A 22,082-nucleotide genomic window follows, 5' to 3' on the forward strand; every position below is an offset into this window, starting at 1 on the left:
TCTGGTAAAGTTCTAGGGACTGAACATACAGAGGTAAACTTGAAAGACATCCCTGCTCTCCTGGAGCTCACAGTCCCAGCCTTGGGGGGACAGAAAACAAAGGAACAATCCAATAAACAAGAAAGTAGCTAATGGTGGGTGCTAGGAAGAGAGTAAAACAGGTGCCATGATAGTGGCCTATGGGTTCTACATTAAAGTGTGTAGTCAGTGAAGTTCTCTCTAAGTGGGTGACAGTTAAGCTGAAACCAGAATGTTGAGGAGGATCCAGACATGCAAAGATCAGGGAAAGAACATGACAGGCAGAGGCAAAGGAACCTACAGAGGCCCTGAGGTAGGAAGGAGTGTGGCTAGAGTGGAGGGGTCAAGAGGGAGGGTACAGGATGAAGTCAGAAGGATCAGCAGGGCCAAAGCAAGAGCTAGATTATGGGCACCATCAAATGAAGATGGAACTCAGAGCCTGAACCAGGAACTCGGGAACAGGGATTCTAGTCCTAAAGGCTTCCTGTCCCTAGGCCAGTCTTGAACCATTCAAGTTACATTGCTTCAGGTTCAGTTTCCTGAACTGCAAAATCAAGGAATTGGTCTATGTGATATCAAAACGTCATGCCAGAAATTAAATATATATATGTATATATATTCAGTCTATGTGAGGTGCTTTATTGGTACCAAGATAACTGGGTTGTGCCATCCATCAGCCAGCCTTCACTTTTTGTCTGAATCTCAATTCCCTTGGCTATGAAGGGTATAACTTGGAGGGCTGAAAAGATCAAATGAGATCAAGAAAGTGAAGTACACTCTAAATTACAAAAATGACACAAGGATTGTAAGGGCTCAAGGGGCCTAAGAGAGGGTTAAGCAAACAGGCATGCCTTTCCCCTACTCTTCCCCATGAGTTTCTTCTAGAGAAATCTGCTTTGCCTTTTTTTTTTCAATCTTTCAAAACCCACATAACTGTAATAATTTCCTGGCCACCCATTTTAAGTACTTCATATGCTTTTTTTGGGAATTGATCCTTACAATAATCCCATGCAGTGAGAGATATTTCTTTTCTCTATTTTACCAATGAGGAATTTGAGGTTTGTGTCTCTTTCTATCTTTCCTATTGCACAATCTCCTTTCTTTACCCTCCACCATGTCCTAAGAAACATCTGATCACCATCTAACGGGGAGGAACATCTATTGCCAAATAAGGACAGTCCTGGAACAGATTTAAATTTTGGAGCCTTAAATATATCTTGAAGAAAATCTGTCCCCTGAATGTGTGACCATAACTGTTTTTAAATGTGCTTATCAAGTTTTAAGAATCAGTTTCCAACTGGGGCGTGATCAGAAAAGTTTTTCTAGATCACTTCTCAGTCATTTTATTCTTCAGAATGACCAAGGAAGGAGACTTAGGAAGAAGGCACTTAGATACCTTTATATTTCTGTAACTATTTTAGTATAGGTTCTAACCAAACATAATATACCAGAAAATACCCACATGAGGAAATGAAGTTTAATATATTATTTTTTTTAAAAATTCAAGTATCATGGCTTTCATGAGTCAATTATTTATTGACTCAGTAAATCTTTATAGGTTTTGATCAAATTCATCAGTACTTCTAAATATTGGGCAAAGCTGTAAGTCCCAGGTATAAAGCTCAAGGATCCTGAAATCCAAACATATTTATCAAAGACAAGTCTCTCGTGGTTCCAACAAAACAAAATAGCTGCCCTACTTGAAAAAGCAATTGGTGGTGGGAATAAACATAAATAGAAATATGGCAATTGCATATGTCCTGGAAACCCTGTGACAGACAGTGAACTTTTAAAGGTGTCAAGGCCTAGTTTAGTCAGACATAAAAACCATCAACCATGACCCAATTCCAGAGACCCTACACACATGATATTCTAGCTATCAACGGAAGTATTTCCTTCATTATTCTGCAGAGTTTTCTGGCTCTGACACTGCAGACATTGTATGGACAAACTTTGAGAGACAGAGTGGGGGGTGGATTCAGCCTCCAGAGAAATTAATATTTTGTGTGTTTTTCTGTTAAAAAGGCACAAATTGTTCATTTTTGCTCAATGAGCACATTTAGTTTGAAGCCTCTTGGTTCCAATCAGATTTCAGACAATCAATAAAGCTTCCTCCTGGGCAATAAACCATCCAGGGCTGCAATCTGCCACCCGTCTGCCCTCTGCATAGAACCCATCCAACTCCTCCTAAGGGCAACGTTATTCATCACTGCATCCCTCCAACTCTGGAATGATGCAGAAAAGCCATTCCAACAAAGCACAGCCATTCCTGGCTGCAGCCTTTTTGGGGACCTATTGCTTTCTCTTATTGTCCAAAATGCACCCAGAGAGGACACGTCCAAATGGAAGACTTTTGTGCATCCACCAGGAAAGTGAATCTTTACCAATATAGCAAATAAAGCAAAGACCCTACCTAAATGGAGGATCAAGAAATAAATCTGAAATTCAAGGTCTCCAATTACAGCTCTTGGGGAAATAAACTTTCTGATGGCACAGAACGTGACCTTCATTGCCACATGGTCCAGAGACAGCTAGGCAGAGTGTTCAGGCATTCAGAAGCTCCAAACTCTATTTGTGTTTTTCCCCCCTCTCTCTTTTGTTACTATTCCAGAGTGACTGTGTACTGCCTGGGGCTAGCTTGTTTGATCTGCTGCTGCAGAAACAAACAAAGCCATTTAAACCAAATGTAAAAGGTTATGAAGAGGAAGAGAGAGTTAGTGAGGTCTGAGCAAAGAATGAAATATAGGCTTTCACACCAAAGGAAGGTTTTAAATTGAACATGACTTCAGGAAAAATCAATTTGCCCTTTCCTTTCTTGTCATAATTTCTCCCTGCATGTTCTTGCCAATTATTGAAGGGTGTATCATCGCATAAATTCTTGCACAGTCAAGTTCATCCTACAGAGTAATCATATAATGCAGCATCTGTGATATCACAATTGGTTTTCATGTTGATGAAAATGAGAAGAAAGAGGTGATAAAAAAAAAAAAACACTATCACAACAGTGACATGACATTTGCTTCGGTACCAGTGGAAATGCTCCTTAGCTCCAGGGTCTTGGATATCACTGAGAGGACAGTGCAGTGAGTGACAGGGGAGATGTGAAGAAGAATGCGAGTGTCAAAGAGACAGGTGTCTTGTTCAGAAACAAAATCTTATGAGAACATTAAAGAGAACAGCAAAAGCATCAACAAGCATGCAGTGCCAAAATTAAAATAAATTATTTAAAGCCAGGAGAAAGAAAATGAGAAGCTACAGCTTTCTGCTACTCTCAGTTACACACTCTGTCTTTCCCTACCTGATCTGCCGTCTCGCTGAATGTCCACATGGTACCATTCCCCGTCGTTGGCTTTCTTCTGAGTGGCTTTCACTTTGATGGTGCCTGAGCCCATGTCAAGCAGCAAGAACAGGTTGCCATCTAGGAGTTCCACGGCAAAGAAGTCCACCTTTGTGTTCTTCTGACTCCGAGGATCCTTCCTCTCTTGGGGTTTGCCATGAGTAAAGAGGATCAGGCCGTTGGGCTCGGTGGTGCGGAAGTCAAAGGAGATGGAGCCCATACGTTTGGTGTTCCACTTGGGCAAGCTGATATAAGCCTCTGGGGTCTCAAAGTTGATGGGGTCCAACGTGGCCACATTCTCACACTTGAACACAACGTCACCGTAGATTTTCATCTTGGTGTCCCCAATCCGGGCCAGGCGAGACAGCTCCAGACGGATGTCATTATTCTTATAAACAACCTGTCAAAAGACGAAAGTGTCATATGAATCAATCTTGCAAAGAGTTATCATCCATTGCTCACCCGTTGCCTGAGCAAAAGGTCCAAGAAGAGGCTTCAGGAGATAATAATCTGAAACAATATGAGAAATCTGAAACACAGATCTTGCAAAAGCATCTAAGGAGCCTGCAGGAGTGCCACAGCCCTGAATAAGACCCTGCTTCTCCATTATATTTATTTTGTCTCTCTCCTTCTAGCCAATTCCTTACCTTGTCAGAAAGTTACACAATATGAGCTTGCAAATAAAATTCAACAGATGCAAATAACAAGTTACAATGATATTTACTGAAGAGTCCTTGGTAAGTAAAAGACCAGAACAAAACCCAGTGACTATCAATAACAGACTGGCACATCCTTATGATGGAATATTACACAGCTCTTAGAATGAAATAGCGCCCCAAGTTTTGACCTGGATGTTCTCCAACTCATCTTAGGTTTATTAGCAAGGAAGAGCATAGAGTGAGTATTATGCCATCATTGTGTAGAAGTGAGGTTGGGATATTATATGAGTATACACTCAGATACACATAAAACATCTTTGGAAAGAAACACAAGAAACTGTAACATGAATTGCCTCTGGGGAGTGAATTTGTGGGATTGATATTCAAGAGTGGAAAGGAGACTCACTTTTCACAGTACCCTTTTATATTATTATATTTTGTTTTTAACCATATGGATGGATTACTTTTAAAAATGATTGAGTATTAAGAATTGGTGAAAAGAGGAGTCTGTGTTTTTTTGCACATCGTGTGTACCGATTTTATACATATAATGGTAGAATAAGATACCCTAAAACATAAAAAAATATATTATGACTTTCTACATCTGGTGTAATACACATAAAGACAGGACTTATCTTGTTTCCCAAAATTAGAATTTCAAAAAGGTTTTGCTGTTTTTAGAACTGAAATCTGATGCAATTCCCTGGGATGGATTTTGGTACTTTGATCTCTGGGTGATGTCACATCCATGCAATAACAGAAACCAGAAAAAGAGCATGGAAAGGAAAAGAGGCTAACATTCGCATACTGGCTATGCCAACCATTTTTCAATGCCCTTTACTTATCTTACTCAAATGCCAAGTCAGGATCCAGACTTAGGTTTGAATCCCATATCCACTACTTACAAGTTGTGTGACATTGGCAAAGTTATCTTCTTGAGCTCTGTTTCCTCCTCTGAAAACAGGAGGAATAGGAATAACATATTTTGTAAGGATTAGGCAAACACTCAAGTGAGTGAACCAGAAAAGAAACAATAAAAATTGAATGGTTAGTAGCTTCTCCTTACCATTATTATGCCTCAGCATGTGAGATATCTGTATTATAACAAAACTTTGGCTTTACCTGCATTTGGGTTAAATGACTATGACTAGAGCTCCTTTTAAAGGTGCAACAATAGCTCATCCCGAAAGGACAGAGCGAGAGTCTTGGCTCCATTGAAACAAAACATGAAAAGAAAGCTCAGGCATCCCTACAAGAAACAGGGGGCAGAAAGAAAAGGAGAAATAAAGGCATTTTAATGGAGTGTAAGTGCCTTGAGGAGGAACTCTTCTGTAAAGAAGGCACATAACTGAAATTGGGACAGAGGTGAATAACTAGAATACAGACTTCTGGAGAGATTGGCAAGAGAAACAGGGCCAGAAAAGGCCAGACAGAGGTCAATGGTTAGTTGAAGGTGAGCTCTCCATTGGCCCAGAAATTACTTGTCTATTTATATGGAGCTTCCAGTAGGGTGAAAAAGGAGCTGACCCCTTTTCACATTGACAGTTGGGTAACCTCTTGAATCTGTTTTATTCATTTGTAAAGATCAGAATCTTAATACTTGCTCTACAAACCACTCCCTCATTTCCCCCAGGACTACTGTCAAGATCAAATGGGCTGTTACACATGATGGAACACAGAAAATCCTAAATTGGTGCACAAACCCAGGAAGACATAATAGTGTATCTTCATCTGGAGTAGTGCTGGGCTTTGTTAAAACTAACAGGAAGCTGAATTGAGGTTCTGCTGAGAAGCACCTACCAAGAAGAAAGGAACAGGAGCATAGGGGTCCCATTGCTGGGTGATATTAAAGTGAGGAGCTCCATTTGGTAGGCCCGATGTTATGGGTTGAATTGTGACCCCCGAAGTTATGTTTAAGTCTTAACCTCCTGTCCCATGTACGTGACCCTATTTGGAAATAGGGTCTTTGAAGAAGTGATTAGTTAAGATGAGGCCATACTGGATTAGGGTGGGCCTAATACAACATGACTAGTGTCCTTATAAGAAGAGGGAAATTTGGACACAGTGCTCATAAACTCAGGGGTGATGGAGGCAGAGAGTGAGGCACTGCAGCTGCAAGCCAAGGAACACTGATGATTGTCGGCAAACCACCAGAAACCAGGGGGAGAAAAGGAAGGATTACCCCCGACAGGTTTCAGAGGGAAAATAACCTTCCTGACATTTTAATGTTGGACTTCTAAACTCTATAACTGTGAGTCAATTAATTTCCTTTAGTTTAATCCATCCAGTTTGGTGCACTCTGCTATGACAGCCCCAAGAAACTAATATACCTTCCTTCTCACCTGTACCAACAGGGATTCAAATATAGTCAGCCACCTTTCCCACCCACCCACCCACTGCCCTGGGCAGGGCTACAGCCATGGCCATGCAGAAGTGCACCGGGGCCTTGGGTAGGGCATGGAGGCAGGAAACCCCACTGGAACACCTTATAAGGCAAATTAGTATCTGGTATATAGTGTTCCCCATTAAAGCACACTCTCAAACAAATGAATGTCCTTGGCAGCCTGAGTGAATTAGGAAGAGAGGTGGCATCAAGGGACAGAAAGCAGTCTTGGCTGTCAAGTCACCTAAGTGAAGAGCAATTAAAGACAAAGTAGAAAATGCTCCCCGTAGGGGAAGAGGCCATGCAGCCTGGGATGCAAAGAAGCAGTCACAAAGACTGACAAGCTGGCCTCTCTACCCTACCCATGGACTTGGAAAGACAGTTTGGACTTGCATCTCATGCTTAGGAAGACAGACAGTGAAGCAGTTAAGGGCAGAGTACCAGAGTTAAGACAAAGTGTCTCAGAACAAATAACACTTCACATTCTTCCATATCCCGTGATACAAGCAGAGAAACACAGGAACAATAAAAGGATTAAGGCAAGCTGTGAAGCAGGAACAATGTAATAAAAAAGTCACCTCCTATTGAGAGCTGACTATATACCAGGCTCTTTAAAAGCATTATTTTATACCATCCACATAAACAAGTGAAAGAGGTAGCACTAGCCCTGTTTTATAGAAATGAGGCTCGAGGGGGTTGGTGTTTGCCCAACAGCACATGGCCAGTTAAGGGCACATTCAGGACTTGAGCCTAGATCAGAGAGATCTGGAGAAAGCAGCTACACTTCTGGAAGAGTGGTTCCCAGGCTCTCCTATAGCCCATGCCTACCATAAAGCGGAAACTGTTTACTCAAACACAAAAACCACATCCAGCTCCATCCTGGCCTGCCAAGTCCTCCACACCTCATGGGGACTTATGAGCCCTCTGTGATGGATCCCTACTCCTCTGCACTCAGGGGTCTCCTCAAAGGCCTCTGCATGCACCCAGATGTTAGTGTTTCTGCATTTTTGCTCACCCTGGTTTCCCCAGGTGTAGGTGCTTTCCTCTGCACTCCAACTTCTTTAAATGGTGCCCCTTCACCAGGCCCTCCCTGGCTACTCTAATCCTACCTGATCACTGCCACTTGATAAAATCAGAATGGTTATATTGCCCATAAAAGATGAAGTTGCCTTCCCTATTGCCCAAACTACTTGCCCAGCTTGGAGAAAGAGAGGCAACTAAATCCTGCTGGGATGCAATACACTTTTTACATTTAACTCCTGCACAGTGCTTGAGTTATATGGCAGGACCATGAAAAAGAATGTAATAGTTAGAGACAGTCCCAGCTCCCAGAAGTATTTTCTTTAACCTTCTTCCTTCTTATCTCAGGCCACTGTGTTCTCAACTCTCTGAGCATTTGTTTCCCTGTGTTCTGTTGTAATTCCCATGCCCCTGTGTGCTCCAGCAAGGGAACAAGGAGGGACAAGAGTTTGGGCATGTGCCCCGCAGTGCCCAGATGGCCTCCTGGCACTCTCTCTCGCTCCTGTCAAGGAGTAGGAGGGTTACCACTTGGTCTTCCTTTTCCCTTGTTTCTAAGGCATCTTTACTCCTCTGTGGATCTAAATATAAGACAATTTCAATAAAACCACCAGCTCAGCTTTTAAGACTCAATAATTTATCAGTTTATGACTTGACAATGGAGTCCCATTGCTCTGATTCAGGCCAGGGGAGGATGTGTGAAGGTCAGAACGCTGGAGAGTGCTCTCTGAAGTGTCTAGGCTGGAAAGACCAGCACTGTGAAGCCAGGTCAGGGCACCTTGTCAATGGACACAGCCTTGACTACACATCCCAGTAAGTCTTTCAACTTCATAGCTATTCATGGAGCAGGCTACTCTCAACAAGCAAAAGTCAAAGATGTATTTACACCACCCAAACGTAATCCTTTGACAATAGATAGTAATGAAATGAGCTCTTTTTTCTCCTTAGCTTCCAGGATGTTGCAGCTTCTGGATAAAACTTTTGGGCTAATCTTATTGTTGTGTAACATTCCGATGCAAGGTGAGAAAATGAATAAGAAGCATGGTGAAAGAATCTTGCTTTTGGAGTTTCCATAGACTCACATATCCTGCTGCCTCTCCGCTTCCCATTTCATCCTCTGGCAACTAATGACTTTAGTCTGTCTATCTGCTATGACTTCTCTCCCCTCCAAACTGTCTGCTCCACTCTTTGGCACTTAAAACACCCATCCTTGTTATCTTTGAATGAGCAAAGGTCTTGTCTTTGCAATAGAAAATCTTATTAAAAAAAACTATGCGCTACATCTTTTAAAATCTGAAATCACACTAAGCTGTACAGATGCTTAACAAATACTCAGATCTTCATTAAATTATATGTTGGGATCAACTGACAGTATAGGGCAGTGATTAACGGCATGGATTTTGGGGCCCCACTAACCAAGATTTGAGTCCTGCTTTACTGCTTACCAGCTTTGTGACTTGGGCAAATTACTTAGCTGGTTTCAGCTTCAAATTTTTCGACTGAAAAACAGATAATTTTCTATTCACAGGGTTGTAAGAAATAAATGAGATAATATTATATATAAAAAGTACATTTCATAGTTCCTGACCCTTCATAAGTACTCAATAAATGGTATGGTAGTTATTACTAGCAATTTTGTTATTTTCTGTGAAAAGTCAGAACTAAAGCAGCAGACAACACATTGTAGCATGAAGTCATTAGGAAGGAAAGATACTCTCTGAGCATAAGTTCTAAGCCAATTGTCAGCTCATGAGACAGGACTGCAAATAATGACAGTCTCTGTTTTAACAAACTCTGAAATAAATATTAAAGATAAAAAGTATATAGATATAAATGTAAATATCAACATAAAGATGCCTACCTATGGCCACCCCCCGCTTTCACACACACATACACACACACACACACACACCATATATTTGCACAGATGTATAATTCATTATCATTAACATCATTTGCTACCACAGTGTACCACTAACCAAACTCCAACAGTGAAGTCAAAGCACAAATGTGGCAGCAGATGGTTCTTTTAGCTTCCAAAGTCAGAAGAACCTAAATATTTGGCATGGCCAGAGTCACATCTGCATTTATGATCTTGCTAACAGGGGTCAGTAAACTATCACGGCCTGCTGAGATGCAGCTGACATCCAACCTGGGGTCAAACCCCAACTGCTATATACCAAGGACACCACCTTTCCATGTTTATATTTTGTTCACAGTGGTCTGAGTTTGCCAAAGATAAAAGCTAAGAACCAGAAATAGAAACTGGAAACTGAGTTTCAGACTTGTGAGGCAGGAGCCAGAAAATGCCAAGTTCTGGGGCTCAAAATAAAGATCAAAAAGGAGACTCCAGATAAAGTTGAAACCAGTAGTAGAATGGTGGCAATCCAATTTTAAAATACTGTGTGATCCAACACTGTGGGGCAAAGAAAGCTTATCTGTAAGCTGGATCTCCCGAGAGGCCACCAGTTTGCAATCTCTGTTCTATGCTGCCATTTGTAAGAGAGAAGCCAAAGAAAAAGGAACGTAGGGCAAGCTAAAGTAGCAGAAAAAATCTAGGCAAACTACTGTTAAACCAGAAAGGTCTTCAGACTCTACCCCATTTTGCAGTAAGCCATCCAGTCATCCAGACATGCAGGCAAGCCAGCCAGAGAGAAAGCTGTGGGTCCGCCAATTACTCTGCCCTCAAGAATCCAAGAGCCATGGGTGCAGGCCCAAGAGCCTCTGCCAATTACCCAAGTTATCACCACTTGCACCCAAGGCTCACGCTTAAACATTTGATTGCTGATGGCTTCTTAGACAAAGGGAAATGCACAGATAGAATAATGCCCAGTTACAGAACACTAAAAAGTGGAGAAAGATTTCTAGTGCTTGGCATAATCACAGTGAATAAAATCTCATTTTATTCTTCTAAAGAAGGAGAACTTTCTTATGACTTTTATTTAGCTGAAAAGGCTGATCAGGAACAGACTGCCATATATTCATGTATCCCCTATAAAACATTTCTGCCAATCAACATTCTGTGAATTTAGGTTACTGTAAAAACTCAGCCCATCCCAAAGAATCAGATTTATTGGTTTAGGTTTTATCATCCTCATGAAGTCCAAGTTTCTGCTGAATTAAGGAAGCAAGAACCCAGGCAGAGAAATAGGACATGAACTTGCATGTATGGGTCATAGTTCTCCAAGGGTCTTTGTCACTGGGTAGCAGGAAAAAAGTTTTTAGTTGCCAGCTTATTATTTTCATCCACACTGGCATAGAAAATGCCTCCATCATTAGGAGAAACATTGGCAGATATATGCCTCTACCTTACCCCCTTTCTGGCACATGGAATCATTAATTGATGGCATTCTGTTCCACTCCCTTTCTAACTGAAATCAGATGGAGACTCAGAATTCTTCTCAAGGCAGTACTCCAGGAAGTTTTCACCAGATACTGAAAGCTAGAACTTGAGGTGACTCTGTTCTTCACCTTTGTTATCCTCCAACACAAAAGCCAATTTAACACAAATTGACCAAACTTGAATATTAGAAGAAAAAAAATCACACAAATGCATAAAGTATCCTTTGCTCTAGGCCATGGAGGATAACAAGGAGGATGAGACATGATCCCTGTCACCAACATACTTGGAGAATGTTGGAGGATGCTTATAGGGAGGATATTTTTAAAAATCAGAATTGGAGTGAGATATATTTGTCACCCTAATTAATGTATAAGGGCTTGTAATCAGAAACCTGGCTGAGATTATGTTTCTTTTCTCTCAGCTTTCCAGGAATGGCCCTATTATGCTCCTCTAGACTGAGCTTCGTAAACACAGAGGCTGTGTGTTTCTGATTTCGTAAGCAATGCATCTGCAGTGTTTAGCAAAGTGCCTGGCACATAGTGGAGGCTCAATAAATACACAGTCTAACTTCTTGCATTTGCTTTGATATGAAACAGACCTACCCAGTGAAAGCCTCCATTTCCTTCTGTCTTAGAATATTTGATGAGGGCACCCACCTGACTTGAGTAAAAGTTACACATCACAAAGCAGAGGGAATAAGATCAGATGAGTACATGGTACCTGATCATGAAAAGCTCTAAAAATAAAGACAATATGCAAATGGAAAAAAATGGAACTATTAGAGTAGAAAGGAAGTCTTTAGTAGTTTGATTAGAAAAGTGACAAAATTTAAAAGATGCCTTCCTGAATCACTAGGAGTCTACTGTTATTTTTATTCTGAGGGTTAGAAACAACTCAAATCATCTCACTCTTTTCCCTGGGGTTAATGTGTCATGTTCAAAACATATGAATGGCTTCCCATCAGCTTCAGAATAAAATGCAAACTTTAAATATTACATAAAAGATCCTTCCTGATCTACTCCCTGCCTCATTATCACCAGCTTTACCAAAGTTCTGCCGTCCTTCCAATAAAGCATCTCCTAGATAAGGCTTACCTAACTTGATTCTCTGTCTGGATAACTACTACTTCCTATGGGAAACTTTCCCCCATCATTTCTGCCTGTTCTGCTCCCATTCCCAGCTGACTTTCCCCTCTCTGCTCCTATGGTACTGTGTTCTAACTATCATAGTATTTGTCACACTGCTTTTTAACCGTCTGTCTCCCCCAGCAGGCCAGAGCTTCTCAAGTGGAGGACACTGTGTCTTTTCCCTCTATGTTGCCCAGTGCCTAGCCTAGTGCCTGACAAAAAGTCATATTTGTAGTAGACAGAAAATGAGGAGGAAAAGTGGGAAAGAATATCACAAAGGCCACTTCCTGCTACCTCCAAGTCAGTGAAGACTATAAAGCAGGAAGAAGCTTGTTCACTGGTTCTGCTTGACAATAAGTGACAAGATAGGCAGGTAGAAACTTAAAGTACCACAGACATTTAAAAAGGACTTTGGTGGCACCAATGAATATTTAGTTGAGTTTTCTCCAGTGTACCTGCTTAGGAAATGTGCTTGTATTTAGAAAGCAATCTGTATGCCAAGTTCTGCACCACAGAGTGGCAGCTGTCAGTAATGTATATACCTTGGCAGAACATAAATAGAAGAAGTACAAAGCCCAATGAAGGATTCTAGCAAGACATTCTACAAGATTAGCTGACAAAGTCCAGCAGCAATGCTGCCTCTCTCTCTGGAGTAAGTTAAGGGACAACTGTACATCTCTTATATGACAATGTAGCTTGGACTTCCCATAGAAAGCACTTTAATATTTTGAAATGTACCTCAAAGCCCTGATCATCTGTACCAGAAATTAAAAAGCAAGAATGAATCCCAACAAAGAAGCCTTTGGCCATAGCTAGCAACTTTGGGCTGCCACCAACTACCCAAAATGATAGGGATGACAATAGGACTGCTAAACAGCTTCAGAAGAAAGAGCTTATGTGAAAGACCCAAAGGTAAAAGATTAGGAGAAAACACTATAAAAAGATTCAATGAAATGGAACCTTCAAGAAGTCTGGCATAGTTGGCTGGAAACAATAGTAGCATATAGGGCAAGCAAGTATTCTGAGCAACCCAGAAGACAAAAAGCAATGAGTTCAGAACCATGGACAGTGACAGGTTATCCCATGAGGTGCTGACCAACTGGCAGGTTCCAGGAGAACTCTCAGGGACTAAAACGGCAAGTTCACACAGGGGATTTGCAGTGAATTCTCTTACAATAGGAAGCCCACTCATTCATACAAAGTACATGTAAACCAGAGCTGTATGGTTTATTGATGGCCAAGCAATTTCCAAAGAAGTAGCTCTGCCTCTCAGAAGCAATTATAAACTATCTCTTGCCTAGCTGCTAAGCAATTCTGCTTCTAGCTTAATGAACACCCTAATCAGATAGCTTTTCAGAGTGGTCCAGTGAGCCCCTCTGCAATCAGCAGAAGAGATAAGGAAAGTTATAGGAAGAGTATGCCGGGCTGGCAGGTGGCTGATAATAGAATCATTTCCAGACTGGTGCAGAAGACAGCAAATAAGAGTACTGTTCAAACTGACAATAACAGAAGGAAATGCTAGGAGTCAAATTACAAATTTTCTAAACTGATTTCTTTACCCTTTGTCGACCTCAAAGTAAAGAGACAGGCAACCTCTCCTTTTTTGGGGTTCCCTTTGAAGGTGATCGTACCTAGCCCCAATACTTACACCTATGGCTTTACATAACCTTTAGTAAACCTGCAGGCACTTTGATAACCACTAGATGTCTCTTACGCCATGCAAAACCAACCTGAAATTAATTTCACTACCAGTTACACAAATCACATTTAAAGATAGCTTTTCTAAGCCTTGGATCTTAGGTATCAACTATAATTCCTGCTATGACCCACTCTTTCTCCTTATTTATATTGTGCCCACTTGATAGTATTTCTATGATCTTTTATCATAATATACCAAATTGCAGGTATAGAATGGCAAGCTATGATGAATTAAAAGTCTTTTATGTTTGTATAAAAGAAGAGAGAAATAATAAATAAGCAGAAAGGAATATTGGAGGAAAGGGATGCAGGGTGCTTAACGAGGTCTGAAACCCATTATCATTTTTAGGATTCAAATAAGTTTTAATATAAATGGAGAAACTCACAAGCTCAGCTTAAATTTAGATTCTCCATACAGTGGGATCTTGGATTCTTAGATACAGTTAAGTGAGGTTTGGCAAATAATTTTAATTTCACATGACAAGTTTGATCAATTGAGAGTAGCTGCCAAGAATGCTAAGTAGGAAAAAGAATTGTGCTTTGATCAGTTAGCAATGTCTGTTCTGGCTGTGGGTTTGGGGAATGGCAGCTCCCACGATATGCATTTGTAGAACCTGAGTGAAGCCCCTAGCTCTAAGCTTCCCAGACTTGTGGTGGTGGTGGTGGTGGTCGTGGTCGTAATGGTAGTGGTAGTGGTAATAGCAGAAGTAGCAATTGCTAACCTTAATGGGGGGATTTCTGTGGACAAGGCATTGTTCTTAGTGTCTCACATATAAAAATCATTTAATCCTGCTGTGACAAATATCCAAACACAGACACAACACTAATTCTACAAGTAAAAGAGAGCATGATTAATAATTCCACCTGGACAACAGATGTAACCCAAATTGTCCCAGGCAACCTGGGATGAACAATCACCCTATTTAATCCTCACAACTAATCAAGGCTGAAGAGGTAGCAGAACATATCTTTAAGAACACATACACTGGAGCCAAATTATCCAGGTTCAAGTTCTGACTCTGCTACTTATTACTGTGTATCCCAAAGCAGGAATGATTAATAGTACACTTACCTCATAGGGTTGTTGGAAGGATTAGAAAATTAAGCATGTGTAAAATGCTTAGGACAGTTCCTGGAATATTATAAGTGTTTGTTACTAGTATCCTCATTTTATAGATACAGAAATTGGGACTCAGAGAATGTAATAGCTTCCTAAGGTCACAAGCTACTAAGTAGTGAAAATAAAAATGTAGGCAAGCATAGCTTCAGAATATGAAAAACTAATAATATCTTGCTTGACTCTCTAGAAAAGAAAAGAAACTGAAGTGTCTTTGAGATCCCTCTTTTTATCTAACTTTCCCAGCTGGCTAGATTATAAAAGAAGTCATTAGAAAAGTTAGTCTCTCCTGTCTGTGTCAAGTAGACACACCAAACCATGTTCTGGAGCATCCATCAAAGGAAGATCTATCCTGGAGCTCATGTCCTCCTGAGGCAATAAGAGAGATGTGAAGGGCAAATAGAGGGATCTGGGAGTGTCTGCATCCTAAGCTCTAACACTGAAGGTCTTGTCTATTTCAAACAGTGGTGAAGTACCTGCTCTGACCCTGTGTGGGGTTTCCCACTAAAGAACTCATCTTCTCCTTTGATCCTTCCCCATCAAAATACTCCTCCCAGGTACCACCTAGACCTTTTATGATTGATTCTCCTGATGAAACAGATGGCAAGATGAACCACCGGACACAGAAGAGTGCCAGACCAGCTGAGCACACCTACAGTCTTTCCACAAGGCCAGATGGCTGGAACTAGCTGCCTCTGCTTCCTTGCCCAGAACTTAGACCAGTGCATCCAGTTAGTTATCAGCTTCCCAGTAAATATTAATTAAACATTTATTTTCATACTGAGATCTGGGAAAGTTGCCATACTCACCTGTTCTGTGGCATTAGACATTAGACTGACCTAAATTAGTTCCTTTCTGACAGCAGTGCCTGTCTTCTTTTAAATGGGCCATCAGTATGGAAGCTGTTTATTCATGAGGTATGTCTGTAAGCAAGCCAAGTTCCTAGAAGATCAAGAACTTTGAATCTTCAAAGGGGAAAGACACCTGTCTCTCTAGTGGGCTGAGTAATGTTGCCCAAAGTAATCAGATTGTAATTCTTAGAACATGTAAATGTTACCTTATTTTGGAAAAGGGATTATTGCATATGTGATTAGGTTAAGGATCTTGAGAAGAGATTATCCTAGATTATCCAGCGAGGCCCTAAATCACATGTGTCCTCATAAGAGGGAACAGAAGGAGATTAGACATTCACACAGAGGAGAAGATGATGTGAAGGGAGAGGCAGATTGGAATGATGCAACCACAAGCCAAGAAATGCCAGCAGCCATCAGAAGCAGGAAGAGGCAGGGAACAGATCCTCCTTCGGAGCCTCTGGAGAGAGCACAGTCCTGCTGACATCCTGATTTCAGTCCAGTGAAACTGATTTCAGACTTCTGGCATCCAGAACTGTGAGAGAATAACTTCCTGTTCTTTTAAGCCACCAACTTTGTGGTCATTGGTTACAAAAGCCAAAGGAAACTAATATACTCTCTTTGCTCAGTCTCCATCCCTATTAAAGTTTTTGACTCTACAGATATATCAAGCATATGCTTATATAGTATAAAGAAGGTACCTGAGTCTTGTAAACCACCAAGCTGCAGTTCAAATCAAAGCAAGAATTAAACACAAGAATTAAACAAAGCATGAATTATGTGTATTTCATGTTCTAGAGACTAAGTATTAGGGTGCACTCTTTCTTGAGGAACCTATTATGTCCTATATAGTTTGTTTGCCAAGCACATATTATGCAATTATTGTCTACAAAGGACCATGTCTCTTCCCTCAAAGAATTTACTCTAATAAGGGAAACAGATGTATACACATTATTCACTTATTCACATTCATTAGCTATTTATTGTCAGGCTCTGTGCTGGTTTTATAAATACAAAGATGAAAAAGATATAGCCAGGAAGTCCTTTGCTAGAGGGGGAAATAGTCAGAAAACCAAAACTAGCAATTTACTTGAAAATGGTTTTAAAAAGTCACTTCAAAATTACCATAAAAGCACAGATGGGTTCTTGATTCTACCTGTGGGATGCAGTACTAAACTGACACCTAATAAAGGAGTGGTAATACGCAGATGAACGAAGAAGGTAAGAGACATAGCTTGGGCAAAGAAGACAACTGGAGAAAACTTGGCATATTCATGGACTGAAGGGTGATTCAGTATGGCTGAACTGCACTGATACAGTGGGAGTGATGGTGGAGAAGGCAGCTGAACAAGACTTCAGAAGACCCCTTACATCCAGCTGAGAAGTTTTGACTTCATCTGAAAAGCCCAGGGGAACCATTAAGGCAGGGGAGTGATGAAGTCAGGTTGGGGTTTTATGAGAGATTACTCTGGTGGCCATGTAGGGGATGAATTAAAGGAAACAAGAGAAAAAAAGCAGAGAAACAACTTAAAAAGATAGAGCAACATAACACACCTAAAAAAGTATATGAAGTACTATGAAAGGAATTATTATTGGTTTGGGAAGAGGAGTGGCTAGAAGAAAGGATGCGTGTATGTATGTGGGCATGCACATGTGTGTCACATGCACACATGTGAGAGGGGGAGAAAACACCTGAGATGAGTGAAAAATAGGTGATTAAGCTAATAAAATGGGTTGATACCCAACCACAGTCATAAATGCCAAACCGAGCATGGAGGAGCCAGGGCAAGTGGTTGAGCAGAGGAAAATATGTTGAGAAACAAATGTTATAGAGGACAACATGGCAACTGTAGATAGGGCACTGCAAAAATCCAAGTTAAAGAAGAGAATGCCCAGGTCTAGAGCAGTTATGGTGAAAATGGAAAAGGAGGAAAAGTTTCTAGAAACATTTCTGAGATAAAGCTGACAGGCTTGATGATTTGTCAGAGGCTCTGGGAATGCTCTACTGGCAAGTTCTGCCAATATAATGATAATGAAGTACAGCTGGATTTTCGGAGCACTTACTAAGTGCCAGAGAATGTGCAAAATGCTTTCATATGAATTAAAATGCTTTCATGTAATCATCACAACTCTCTGAGGTACCATCATCATCTCATTTACAGAAGAGGAAATTGAAGCTCAGAGAAGTCAAATGACTTGCCCAAGCCCACAAAGCTTTTAAGTGGCAGAGCCAGGAGTTATACTGAAGTCCAACTGACTCCAGAATGTACTCTCATAACCTTTAGGCTATATGGTTCACCCATGGATTCCAATTACTCTGAACAAAGAGTTTGGAAACAACCTTTATTCAACCACTTGCTTTTATTTCCCAGGAAATTATCCCTATCTAGGGAATCCTATGATCACAAAACAAAACCTCACCAAAGACTTCCATATTGCTTCAGATTTGAACTAGTGGTCACTGCATTTACCACCTTTCTTGGAATGCAAATCACCAGCTGGATTTGGTGGTACCAAAGCTTGGTACCATCTAATCAGGCCAAACTGAAGTCAAGGGGACAAGAGAATAGGGAAAGGGCCTGGGAAAATATACGGTGATTGGAAGTCCTCTCCTTTTACCAAAGTTCTAATAGACATCCAGAGAGGAAGCCAAGACTGGAGAAACCTACCCACTCTTACATGTGGCTCCTTGATCTTCAGAGTTTATTTGGGGGCTGGCACAGAAGTTTAGAAGGTTCATTAAATGTTTCCTAATGAAGTCCTTATACTATAAAAGGATAGTGAAGTGTTTCTACTTGTAAGCAAAGTGAATAATACATAATTAAATGTATGGCTCCAGAGTTTTCCAAGGACCTTCCCTGGAGCTTCTATAGCACAAACTTCACTAGGTCAGTGTTTTTCCCATTTCTAATGGGCCATGTACTGACTATGCCCTTGTAAGGGTTTTTCTTTCATCACATAGGTAGGAAATCCTTGCTTTCCAGCCTGGCATGATGATTCAACTCTCCCTTGGCCAGAAAGTATCTTCTGTATTTACCAAAATCCAAGGATTGTAGATAGAAGTGAATCACAGCATCCTCCTTCCCTGGCCTCCTTAGGGACTGCCTTGGAGAAAATACTAATAACATAACCTACTGAACCTGAAGGTTACATAGGAGTCTCTTATACCTGTTCAAATCATGAATGTACTGAAAAAGGAAAAAAAAATTGAGGGAATCAGACTAGAGTACACTTAGATCTAGAGCAAAAAAGATGCAGGACATCAACTTGAATTCTACAACTAACCTTAAATCTGTTGCTTGTCTTAACACCTAATAGTGAACAAAGAAAGTTGGAAATGGCAATGGAATAAATACAGACACTTAGCTTTTATTTCTCCAGGTTCTATTCAATGGATTCCACTTGACTGTGTGGCTAGCGGATACAGTTCCAAGAAAAGCCAATAAAAGAATTTTATTTACCCACAAATGACAGAGGAGAGAATATTACCACCTTGTTTCTGCAGTGTTCTAAATGCTATATTTTAGCTTAATTGTTTCCGAAGAGAGACCATATTTAACTCATGAGTAAATAATTCTGAAAGAAGATTGTTATGCCCTATTAATTAAATTTATATAGGCCTTAATCTCAGAACACTCAATATCTGTGTGCTAGCTGACATTCTTGACTATCACTTCCTTCTCAAAATTCTCTTTTCCTGGATTTCCTGACTGTCCATTTTCCAATTTATTTTTTTACATATTATTTATTTTATTTTTTAAAATATGCCTCACTTTTTCTCAAGTTCTTCTTTTACCCCTGTCACTAGATTCTTTTCCAAATTCCTTAAAAAGAGGTTTTTCCCACGTATCTGATGAAGGCCTCCTTTCCCTTTTTCACTATTTTCTCCCAGATGGTAATTTCACCTACTCTCACATCTTTGTCTCTAAAACTAACCTCTCTCCCAAGGCTGAGGCCACAAATCTAAATTTTCTTCTGGTACAATTCATCAATCTAAAAGCCTCTGCAGAACTTTAAAATCAGCCTGCCCCAAACCAAGCTCATCAATTCCTCTTCCTGATTTCAAATTTTTGTAGATACAGTTGATCGTTCCCTCCTCCTTGCCCCACAGCAATGTTACCAAGTTCATTTGATTTCATATCCAACAAGTTTTTCACATTAGTTTTCTCCATTCCATTCCTCCTGACACTTTTCCTATTTAGATAGTCATTTTAGTTATCCATTTAATAAAAAAAAATAGAGAGAGCTTGCTAAATATTAGACTCTGTAGTGGATGACATGGTCCCTTGGCTTAAGGAGCTTACCTTTTAGTAGAAGAACATGTATAGTGATGTTTTAAGAGAAATATGTATGGCATATAGTGGATGCTCAATACAGAAATGATCAAGCCTGTTGTCAAGAGATGGAGTCTGAATTAATTCTCACATGAACTAGCACAATATATCTTCCAAATTAGTCACAACTAATAAATAACTCAACCTCTATATCATCTTCTTTCAATCTATTCTTTGCACTGCTTTTCTTCACTTGGTTTGCACTCCATAATATTTTCAAGCAAAATAAATAAAATGGGAGATGATGATAAGGGAGGAACATGAGGAAGCGAGATCACTGAAGTAGAATAAGACAGAGGAGGCAGGAGACAAGTTAGAGGCCATGGTGGTAATCCAGAAAGAAGGATGAGCTATGGAACTAAGACAGTGGCAATAGGTAAGATAGAGATGAATCAAGTCAACATACAACAAAAGGGTCTTAGAGCGGTATATAAGGAAAGAAGGGAAAACAAGAATGACTTCCAGGTCTCTATTTTAGGTAGCTAGATAGATCTCAAGTCACTGATAGAAGGAATACTGTAGGAGGAGTCAGAGACGGTGGTAAGGAGGGAGGGAGGGAGAAAGAAACAGAAAAGGAGAGAGAGGGAGGGAGAGGAAGAGAAAGAGAGAAAGGGAGAGAAGATAGTGAGAAGATTTAGACATATTCAGATTAAGTTCCTTGTTGTTCATGGAGGGAGGGGAGAGGGAGAGAAGGGGAGATTGTGAGTCCAGATTTAGACAAATTTGGGTTCCTTGTACGTCATCAAAGTTCAGTATGTGGTTGAATATGAAAATCTAGGACTCAAAAAAGAGACCTTGGCTGAAATTATAGATTTACAAATCATAAAATAAATGACAGCTAAAACCATGAATATGGAATGTATTACTCAAGTTGAATCTTTAGCATCAGAAAGTCTGTTGGTCAAAAGTAGAACCCTGAGGAACTCCAATATGTACAGAAGCTGGAAGAGCCCATGAAGTGCTCACTAAGACAGATGGTAATGAGAGTCAGAATGTCTGTAGTAGACTCTCAATAAATAAGTTATCTTTAGTAGAAGAGAATCAACATATAAACTTCAGTAAAGAAATTGGGTAAAATGAAAACTGAAAATTATTTATTGGTTTGGCATCCAAGCGATCATGATCACCTCAACAAAACAAGGTTATATTTCTCTAAGAGATATAGGTCAAAGTCTTCATTCAGACAGTTACCAAGCAATTGGTAATACTAATGTGCTGTTAACAATGTTAAGCTATCAACAAATGGTGTTGCTCTCAAAGAAACACATTGTGGCTAAAGTTTCCACAAATGATTCTTTTCTTAATAGGCAGCTTTCTCTAATGCCTAGGAAAAGAATTGATTACCAAGATAAGTGGCAATACACAAGTGTCTGAAGACCCAGGGTTCATGGCATCCATAGAGACATCATCTCAGATACACGGACTTTGTAGCTATGAAATCACTATTTTCATGGCAAGTAGTCTCCTGTAGTAATCTGTTTTAACAGGTGGGACATAACACAAGACACAGATGGATGTTTCTAGAGGATTTCTAATTCCAACAGGCCAAGATTCTTCCAGAAACAAGAATGATGCTTCCCCAAACTCCAAGCATGACTTTAGAATAGATAAGGGGCAGTACAAAAATTCAGAAGAATCTCTTCTTTATTATCACCCCATGTTCTAGGATGGTCACATGCAGCCAATAATAGACTCAACACTCATGTGACCAGGCAACCTAACACCTGAATGGAAAATGAACCATATTCTACTTCAGAGAAGAGGTGTCATAAGACCTCATTATTCCTGGCAAAAAAAGTCCATTTGTATCCCATTTGAAAGTAAGGTATTCTATCACCACTTTACCCTGTATCTACATTCCAGGATTATTCATCTACATGTGCTTCTTATAGTTAACTAACTTGAAAAGAGGAGAAACTTCTTCCAAATTCTTCTCATGACACCACACATCTATGGTCTTAATATCTTGTTTTCCTTCTGCGCACTTCTTTCCCTCCTGATTCTCTGTTATTTTTCCCAGGAAATTGAACTTAGGGCAGGAATCATGCCCGTCTTTGAAGTAAGCACTCAAAAAATACTCAACATATAATCAGAAGTCCTGCTACGCTAAAATGCATGCTCTTCAGAAGCTCTAACCAAATTATTAAAATATCAAAACAAGTAGTCTAATGAAGTCTGATGGTGATGATGATGCTTTT

At 40.2% G+C, this 22,082-nt stretch overlaps 1 protein-coding gene across 12 annotated transcripts in view; it reads right to left on the minus strand.

Moving 5' to 3' along the window:
* Positions 1–22,082, minus strand: part of NRXN3 (neurexin 3) — a 1,698,447-nt gene that overhangs the window by 1,116,694 nt on the left and 559,671 nt on the right. For all 12 annotated transcript variants that reach the window (XR_005216274.1, XR_005216275.1, XM_037832161.1 and 9 more), the window contains one exon: positions 3,317–3,755. Coding sequence is in view for 10 of the 12 variants with exons in the window: in XM_037832161.1 (XP_037688089.1) it covers positions 3,317–3,755 (439 nt within the window). In the remaining 2 variants the exon portion in view is untranslated. The remainder of the gene's footprint in view (positions 1–3,316; positions 3,756–22,082) is intronic.

This window comes from Choloepus didactylus, chromosome 4, assembly GCF_015220235.1.
Source record: "Choloepus didactylus isolate mChoDid1 chromosome 4, mChoDid1.pri, whole genome shotgun sequence".
NCBI classification, from domain to species: Eukaryota; Metazoa; Chordata; class Mammalia; order Pilosa; family Megalonychidae; genus Choloepus; species Choloepus didactylus.